This window comes from Pleuronectes platessa, chromosome 12 (genome assembly GCF_947347685.1).
Source record: "Pleuronectes platessa chromosome 12, fPlePla1.1, whole genome shotgun sequence".
Classification (NCBI taxonomy): Eukaryota; Metazoa; Chordata; class Actinopteri; order Pleuronectiformes; family Pleuronectidae; genus Pleuronectes; species Pleuronectes platessa.
This window is the reverse complement of record NC_070637.1, coordinates 21,370,677-21,380,122: the sequence shown is the minus strand read 5'-3', so window position 1 is coordinate 21,380,122 and position 9,446 is coordinate 21,370,677. Positions and strand designations below refer to the sequence as shown.

General features: G+C 44.5%; 1 protein-coding gene across 1 annotated transcript in view; it reads right to left on the bottom strand.

Annotated features, from left to right (window-relative positions):
• Nucleotides 1-2,871: 2,871 nt before the first annotated feature.
• Nucleotides 2,872-9,446, bottom strand: part of six3a (SIX homeobox 3a) — an 8,805-nt gene continuing 2,230 nt past the window's right edge. Inside the window, 9 exon segments of the mRNA XM_053436637.1 lie at nt 2,872-2,904; nt 2,906-3,046; nt 3,048-3,066; nt 4,935-4,966; nt 4,968-5,077; nt 5,080-5,272; nt 5,274-5,335; nt 5,338-5,413; nt 5,415-5,526. Of these exon segments, the coding sequence (XP_053292612.1) occupies nt 2,872-2,904; nt 2,906-3,046; nt 3,048-3,066; nt 4,935-4,966; nt 4,968-5,077; nt 5,080-5,272; nt 5,274-5,335; nt 5,338-5,413; nt 5,415-5,507 (759 nt within the window). The 5' untranslated portion in view covers nt 5,508-5,526.

Here is a 9,446-nt window from a genome sequence, read left to right as displayed (position 1 = left end):
ACAGACCTGGAGCTGTGGTGTGCCCCCCCCCCCCCCCCCCCCCCCCCCTCACTTGGATAAAAGTGTTTGCCAAATGAGTAAATGTAAATGCACAGTGTGCGACAGGGAGCTGCGCTTTGCGTCTGACTGCACCTTGGCCTCGGTTATTTCAGGATCACGGGCCTATTGAGTCGTATGGCTGCAGCTTTTGACACACTTGTTTTTGTGTTTTGATTGCTATCCGTCTGGGGGGAGACTTGCGCATGCAGATAGCTTATACGCACATTTTCATCCATTGGAGTCTGGTAACGTTTACGCAGTGGAAAAAAACATAATCCACTCTCAGAGCTAAAGTGTTCACAACAAATTCTACTTTATAACAACTTCGACTTTTGTTGATTCAACAGAGAACTTAAAAAACACAACAAAGCATTCAGATATAACAACAAACTAGTATTTAGTTTTTCTCTCGCCCTTGCGCCTTATTTAACTACCCTGCCGTGTGATTAAAAAATCAATAGAATCTAATTTTTTTTATGCGCATTTGTTTCCTGGTCTATTTTCTAAATGCCCCCACACTGCACATGAGCTTTCAGACTTTGCACAAAACTGCCAACACAAAATATCCAAATAACTTGTTCTCTCCTGTCGCCTCAGTATCACCCTGAAGGACCAGTGAGCAACGCTTTTATTTTCAGATGCCTCCTGAAAATCCCAGATCAGGGACAAATCGGTCCTGAGGTCGCCGCCGTGGCTCCTCCACCATAGTCTCCACTTGCTCAAAGTCCTGCGCTCTCCTCCTGAGCCAAACAGCAGCCTCTGTCCTACTTTCTGCAACTCACACAAACCTCGACGCCTATATTACACAGTTGCACACAGTCGATTAAAAGAAGCCGTGTTCACAACGGGCACATGCTCGCTTTTTTTTTTAGGAAGCACGAAATCTTTGCGCAAGTGTTTCCACCAAAGAACCACAGCTCCTGCAACAGTGTCCTGCAGCAAATCTGCCCTAGTCTGCCGCATAATTGGTTGGGGATTTAGATGAAAAGGGACTGCTGGAGAGAAAGCCTTTTTTTGGAGGGGGAAATGGTTCTCGTCCGCGGAAGAAAAGCTCTTTCAGCGGGCCACAATGGGAGATTGGGACAGGGGAGAGGTCCCATCGTGATTAGCCCATTTAATGGCGCGTTTACTTAATTTCTGTATTCACTGGCAACGGTAAACAAAAGGGGAAATAGCACTCACATTTTTAAAGTGCTGCATGACGTTGACGTTTGGCAAAATCCGTATTGTATACAGGGGCAGACATATAGAGCAATTTTACCTACAGCACATAGGGTTGAGCCACGCGCGTTGCGACAATAATAATAAAAAGGAAATGCTTTAAAGCAAGGCTTGTAACTTCCTCATGGAAAATAAAAATATATAACATTTAAATTAAAACATAAGAAATAGAAAAAATAAAAACAATCACACAAATGTTATAAATATTCTTTTAGCTCCCGGAATAAAAGTCAAACTGATTTTAGGAGAGCGTCCCGACTACATATATGTCATAAGCCCTGATGAGCATTAAAGCCTCCACAATCCAATAATGACCCGATATGAACATGTGTTCAGCCACTTATCAATGTCCTTGTGCGTAATCGGATGGAGAGACACACATGATGCAGAGGAGATGTAGGAAATTGAATATTGTATTTGATTTAGAAACGTTTGGTACATTAACATAATAACCACGCAGCCAAAGAAACACTGGATACAGCCTGATGTAATAAGCGCTTGGAGCGACCCTGGGGCTCAGAGAGCAGAGGAGGACGGGGGGTGGGGGGCTGGATGTACTAATAAGATATTCCACTTTTCTTTTTTTTGTTCTTAAATGTGACTTGTAACACCTGGCATTTTTTTCAACCCCCCATTAAAACAAACAAAAAAAAAAGCAACAAAAACGCCTAGAGCACTTCAGTTGTAAGTTTTGACAAATATTTTATGTAGGAACACCAAGTCAAGAAAAGTGAGGGAGGGATAGAAAAGAGGATGAGACGAGGAGGAGAAGGAGGAGAGAGGAGGAAGAGGAGATTGAGAGCAATTATTATGTACAAGCATATTTCTACACGTATATTACAGTCCGGGAGAATGATCGCATTATTTGAGATATACATAATTCAATATAAAATTTTGAAATAAAAATAAAAATCTGATACAGTCAATAAACGATTCCGGTTCGACATTTTCTTTTTTCTTTTTTTTCTTTTGACCATGTTACCCCACACAGGCAGTGACAGAAGTGTATTTTTAAAAAAGGTGCTTACGACTTTAAAATGATTGTCTGATGAACACAAACGTAAAAACAGGATTGCATCTGGTCTGCATGGCGGCTGCTTCATCATCTTCATCAATTATCATCATCATCATCATCATCATGATCATCACAATCATCATCATCACTTGGACTAGAGATGGAGAGAACAAAAAATAAAAAGCGACGAAGACACCAGACGATGTGTTTTTATTCCCTCTGATCGATGGTCCTGATGGAGGATCTTGCATTCAGGTTCTTGTCCTGATTACAAAATAAAAAAATAAAATAGAAGACATCATGCAAGTAGTCTAGTAGTAGTGGTGTTGGTGGTGGTGTGGGGGTATGATGAGGAGGGGGAGGCGTGGGTCCTTTGAAAGGCGCTTTTAATAAAAAAAAAAAAAAAACGACGTGCTTTTATCTCTTTTTATTTTAATATTTATATCAATCGGTCCTTTTTTCATCCGCGATTATTTCATAAGTCTTTTTTTCTTCCTCTCGGGTCCATTGTCCCTGTAAATATTTCTCTTTTGTTTGTTTCTGTGTGTGTTTTTGTTTTTAGTCTGTTGTTGTTTTTCTCTCCCCCCCTCTCCGTATCATACATCGCACTCCGAGTCACTGGATGTGACGGGACAGGATGGACGTCCCGGTATCAACTCTCTCTGTCATACTGGAAACGCTGGTGGTGGGGCTGGCCGCGGTCGAGGGCGACTCCGCCGAGCTGCGAGGGGTGAGTCCGGCCTCCGAGAGGGACCTCATACCGCCCGGTCCCTATTGCTTGGTGCTGGAGCCTGGAGAAGAAAAGAAGCGAGGAGAAAAAAGGGGGAAAAATGAGGAGAAATGGCCAATTAGACCTGAGAATGTGCCCCTCTCCCCTCCTCCTCCTGCAAAATAGGGGTTCAAACTCGCCTTTCTTTCCCCCTGCCGGCCCCAGCCATGCATGCATGCCTTTATCAAATAGCTTTCAGGGGACAAAACACAGCACTATTTAGACTACCAAATGTTGGGAGAAATGTAATGAGTTTTTTGTGTTTTTCATCCTGCGGAAGTGAGCCCTGGTCGACGCGCGAGTCAGCAACGTGGGATTTAAAGTACGTGTCATATCACCACAGGGAGAAAACATAATCTTTAAATCCAACTTGGTGTTTTTGTGAAAGCAGATTTCTACCACAGGAGTCTGCAGCTATTTATATTTATATTTTTATTCAGGTTTAGTTACTATACACCAGCTTTACTTTGATTATCTTTATCCAGCCCTGCTCTGTTTTGACCCCCGTGACTCCCACACGCGTAAAAACCAAATTATTTTCTTATTTAATCAATAAAATCCAGGCTTTTGGGTTGTGGTTTTTTTAGTTCCACAAATGTCGTGATGCTGTGGCCCAGTTGTGCTCGAGTCTGACGGGAGAGTGTGTGTGAGTGAGTGACAACCGAGATCCAGGTTATGTGCAATCATCCTAAATGTTTATCTCCAATCCACTCACGATAATAACTCCATCACGGCGTGGAAATATATCTCTTCATTTAGCATCAGAATAGAGTTCATATGGCTTAGTTCTCTGCGAGGTATTTTCTAATCAATTATAGCATTTCACTGGAATGATACCACACTTAATGTTATGAATACAGCCTATGTTTACCAGTGCTGTTTTAATACCAGGGCTCTTTTTTTGTAATATCAATATCTTTATTATCCTTTCAGATAATCTTTTTTCAACAATGCTTGGCGCCATGTGACGTGGGAAATGATAAACGCACTGCAGCATATGATAAAAGCAGCTATTATAGTCTGTGCATCTTTAATAAATCCATTCATGGAGTTGGGTAACCAACACAAAAATATTTAAAAATATGTGCAAATATGACAATTACAACATAACATGAAGGAATAAACCATTTAACTTTTGGCCGATAGATTTTAAATAAAATCCAGTTCAGTTTGATTTATACGTTTTATCTGATAAAAAAATTACCTATAACGCTTTTTTTTGACATTATAACAATTCAAATTGTGTTTATAATATACACATATAAAGTGCAGTGTTGTTTTTAAACTATATATTTAATATGCTTTCTCATTTATTGCAGTACTTTCACTTTTACGCAAAAGATAAACAAGCTGGATTTATGGTTAAGCCTCTGCGCAATCGTGTCTTTAGTTTAGTATTAATCTCCATTGTGTTAAAATTATTATTATTATTATATTTATATTTATTAAAACACTTATTTTGAGTTTAGTACTCACATTGGTTTTATCTATTCCGTGATTTATAATCGGTGCAAAAATGCTTGTAAAGTTGAATATGGGCTACGTCCGACGAAAATGTGCTTAAAAACGCTTTCAAATAACAGAAATTTAATATAATTTTAAATATAATCTACTTTCACGTGTTTAAAACAGCACAAAGTGATGTTTTCGATGTTTATTCCGATTTGACTTCATAACAAACATGTCGCCGCAGCCTGCTCCCTCCCCCTGCCCACAGACTCGTCTTTTTCCTCGACAGCCTTTATATCCGCCAGCGCAGCTACAGCTTCATGAAATATCCTCGTTGGTTGTATTCTTTTAGAATTTAGGGACCATTCACACACAAAGTTTGCAAAATTACTCCCGCGTATCGCTGCGTTTTGACGGCGAAAGGACAGAAATAGCACCAACCTGTTTTTGGCTGCCGCGGCTCTGTCTCGTTGCCATCCGGTTTTTAAACCAGTTTCCGACCTGTGTGGGAGTGAGTCCAGTGGCTTGAGCCAGTTCCCTTTTCTTGCTGGGGTTTGGGTAGGGGTCCTGAAGGTACCACTCCTCAGCAGGCTCCGTGTCCGCTCTTTGAAACAGTGCGTCTTCTGCTCGCCGTCCCAGATGGTCCGAGGCAGCGGAAACTTCTTCCGCACCCGGTACTTATCGACCGGTCCGAGGGGACGACCGCGCAGCTTCTCGGCCTCCTGATAGTGTGCTTCCAGCCACATGGCTTGCAGTTTGCCGTGCGAGTCCTTGGTGAAACTTGTGGTTCTCCAGGATGTGGTAGAGGTCTCTGAAATTCCCCGTGTGGAACGCCACCACGGCCGGGCGCGCAGGATGGACTCGTGCTTGTTGATCTGCTCGCACGCTCCCGGAGCCACCGGCAGGGACCAGAGGAAGCGGGCCCAGCCGTTCGATGTCCCCGGTCTCCTCCAGCGTCTCGCAGACGCTCGCCACCTGCTCCGGGGAGAAGTTGAGGGTCGGTAGCTGAAACATGGACAAGTCTTCTGGAGACCTGGTGGTGGGAGCGCTGTTCGCCAGGAGCAGAGGGCGATCAGCGAAGTTTGGCAGGAAGAAATGGGAGGGATAAAGCTCTAAAGGGGATCTGAAAACCATGGAAATGACCTGAGAGAGAAAGAAAATTATCGAGAAAAAGGAAAAACCCGCAAAAATACGGCAAGTAAAAAAAGATTGAATGATTCAATGGCTATCGCCTAATGACACCAGCCTCATAATATCTCCCCCCTAAATCCGCCGTTGAGTGTAGCATTGAAACATTTTGTTTCCCTTTTCTATTGGTCTTCTTGGTGTCGTTGTAGCGTTGTCATGGCAGCCCTGCCAATCACTGTCAAGCGTGCAATCATTAGCCAGTACGTAGCGCGAGGCTTTCACCACTTGTGCAGCACGCACGGGGGGTTATCAGAGTCTGCGATCTCCACAGCAACCCTCCCACCGCACCGCGCGCATTCAGGCACAAGCCAATGCTCGCCTATCTGCTGAATGGAATGAGCAATTAGAGGGTGGAATATTATTGCGATCTTAACGAGGCTCGTTAAAGCTAAAGAAGATATGTAGACTGGAGATGCTTAGCAGAGCCGGGGCGGGAGGGAGGGAGGCAGAGGGAGCTTTAAATGGGTGACAAATGGACAACCAGTGACTGCATCACGGGAATACACGTTGTGAATAGAAGCGGGTCAATCTGAATAATTTTCGCATAGTTTTTCCACTAGTGGCATATTTGTTACTTTTCATCTTTTTCAGTGCATTATTTTTTTTTTTCCTGTTTTTGGCGAAAGGTCCCGTGCGTTTGTTTGTTTGTTATTATCACTTTTTATTTTCTTGCTTTCTCAAAGATGACACAATGACACAGTCCTATGATCGTTTGGCTTCTTCTCGGATCGGCCGTTGATTCCAAAAATGCACGCGCGTAATTTTATTTTATTCCATGGTGTGGTTGTGCCTTGGCTCGGGCTCGCCGGTGCGGTGTGGTCACTCTGTGCTGGGTGGGTGCTGGTCCCGGTGCAGCTTCAGTGTGATGCCGCTCCCCCTCTTGCTGTCCCCGGCCTCGCCTCCGGGACGCTGGGCGCAGCCCTGGCCCCCCCTGCCCGCCGCCACCTCTCCAAACCAACAAAATGCATTGTTCCAAATGAATATCGATGCGCAGCGTTTGTGCTGATTAAACAAAGATCATGGCGTTAAGTTCGAAAGCTAATTTGCCAACGGCATCGCCCTTCTAATGCCAGCAGTTTATCGGGGTCTTTTGATAGTTCAGCCCCTCTAATTAATACCATTGTGTCGGAATTGCAATCAAATGCAACATGAAAGCCTTCTGGGGACATAAAAGCTGTTCTCATGTATTTGATCTGCTGGTAAGGACATGATCATTGCCACATCCAGTCACAGGACTCGGCTTATAGCGGTAGCCACGGCGGTGTGATTTTCATGTTTATGGCTAAAACGGCTTCATATTTAGACAGGGCTTATAGGGTGTTAAAATAGTGTGAGTTCACTCTAACACGAACAGTGCTCACATTGTGAAAGGGCCGTGTACAAGGCGTAGCATCTAGACTCCGCTTAATCCGCCCTCAATAAAGCTGACATAATGATCCTAAGCCGCCTTTCTACAAAATCATTCAGGAATTCAAAACTTTCCTTCCCTCTCTCAGATTTGCACATTCTCCGGGGGGCGGCCAGATACACCGGCGACTCCAAGCTTGGAGCGACAGTGAGTAGACGAGCCTGTCGTGCACGTATCGCTCCACATGTTAATGTTCTCAATTAACCTTATCTCACAGACATAAACAACTGTAGGTGAGAGCGCTGCGGTTACGCACATTTCCTCTCCCGTGCAGAAGCGGGCACTTTATTTAGCCATGCATGTGCGTGCGTAAAGGCGCGTTGCCAAGTGTCTGTGGTGTGTAGATGTGTGTGATACAGAGCAAGGGTGGCGATGATCTTGTTGCAGGGGTCAGGCGCTGGGTTTGTGCGCGTCTTTTGGGATTGTGTACGCGCATGTGTTTGTGAGAGGGTGTGAGGGGGTAGTGTGGTATACGGGGATCAATCCTGCCCACCGCGCCGCTGCACGACCTCAGGAGAACTAATTCCCAGTGGCACTTGAATTGGTCCCGTTGGAAAGCTCCGTGGACTGGAAGTAAAGGCTGGTATTTTCATGCTGGTGTTAAAACTAACCCCCACCACCTCCACTACCATCACCACCACCCTCTTTCTGTGTCTCTCTCTGACACACGGGCGCGCACATGCATGCAAGCAGGCACGACCCCAACATTAAGTTAAAAGTGCAGGCTTACAGCAGCATTACCCCTCATATGCAAAGCCCCCCCACCTCCTACCTTACCTGACTGGGTTCCAATTTAGGTGATCGCCATTCACGCCAAGGCTGCATGCATTATCCAGCATTACGCTTTGGAGGAGCCTGGTTTGGGAGTAGCCCTTGCAGGCAATTCGGAAATCACTCCTAGAGGAAGACGAGAGGTGAAATGTAAAACACTGAATGGGGATTGGGAGAGAAAAGCCACTGGTATTCACATTCTTTTGCATGGCTTTTGTTTACGCTAAGCATGTAATTAACACCCCCCAAACAAGTTTATTCACCTGCCGTAATTGTGTGTTTATCCGAGGACTTGCTGAATGTTCCGAGCAGCGGGGGCCGGCCGCTCTGAATGCACATCGAGCCTTTAGCGTCTCCTCCGTTTACTCACAGCCTTAAAACCTCCAGACACGACAACGCAAACAACATTTTTGCGTTACGGACACACTGGGAATGTGTTCGTCTGACGGACAGACGCGCCTGAAGTCTCTCCGCTGTGACCTGAATTCTGTTAATTGACTGTAAAACACTTAATCAAACTTTGTTTACATGAGTTTTCACATAAATAAAAGTTATTGTTTGCTGTTAAGAGAAATGTTTTTTTTTTTTTATTATTCTCAAGCAGCGGCTGCAGCGCGCATTGAATTCTCAAATGTCACCACACTCGTTAATTGGCAATTAGCAAGTTATTTTCATTATCGGTCAGATCCAATAAGGGGAGCAAATAAACAAAGCTGATGTTACGTCATGTTCGGTAGCGAGAGAGGGAGAGAGAGAGAGTGTGGGAGAGAGAGAGAGAAAGGAGAGCGAGAAGGGGAGAGAGAGAGGGGAGCGGACCGGATGAGAGGAGGAAAGGAAAAAGGTGTTGACTGTAAAAGGTAAGAGGGAAAGAGAAAAGAAGGCACGAAAGAAAGGCTCTTGTTTTATTTTCTGCTCCCTCGTTGACCCCGGGGTGGCAGAGGATGGCCAGAAAAGCAGCAGCAACCCCTCCCTGACGAACACAGGAGAGACTCCTGCGCCTGCTGCTCCATCCTGGATTCAACGCAACAAAACGAAGGACGAGACTTTGGAGAGATGATGGGTGCGTATCCAAAACAACCCCACTTCCCATTATTCCCTTTAAACCGCGTGGCTTTGTTTGGAGTATTCTGTGAATGTAAAACGTGCATTCGTGTACATATTTGCTTAATGGGTGAGAACTTTTAATTGTCATTGGCACCTTTATAAATCATTTGCATTTTATTGTAATGATGTGGACATTTGGCACTGTGTTTCTTTTTTCCCTTCTTGCCCCTGTTCGTCCCCTGCAGAGCTGCGAGCGCGGTCCGGACCACGGAGCCGGAGACTGGACCTGGCACCGGTTCACTGCTTTTTCAATCCGTCCGAGATCCAGAGCGAAATCCAACCACTGCAACTGTAAGATCTGAGCCTTCTCCATCAACGACGTTTCCCATGTTGTGCGGTAAACTATCATTTAAAAATTATTGGGTACACATTATAAAAATATTTATGAAATGTTTTGTACTGAATTACGAGGCAATTATATTGTCTCTGATTATCGTCTAAACTCAAGTTATAATTTAGGTGCATTTACCGTTTGTTTTTAT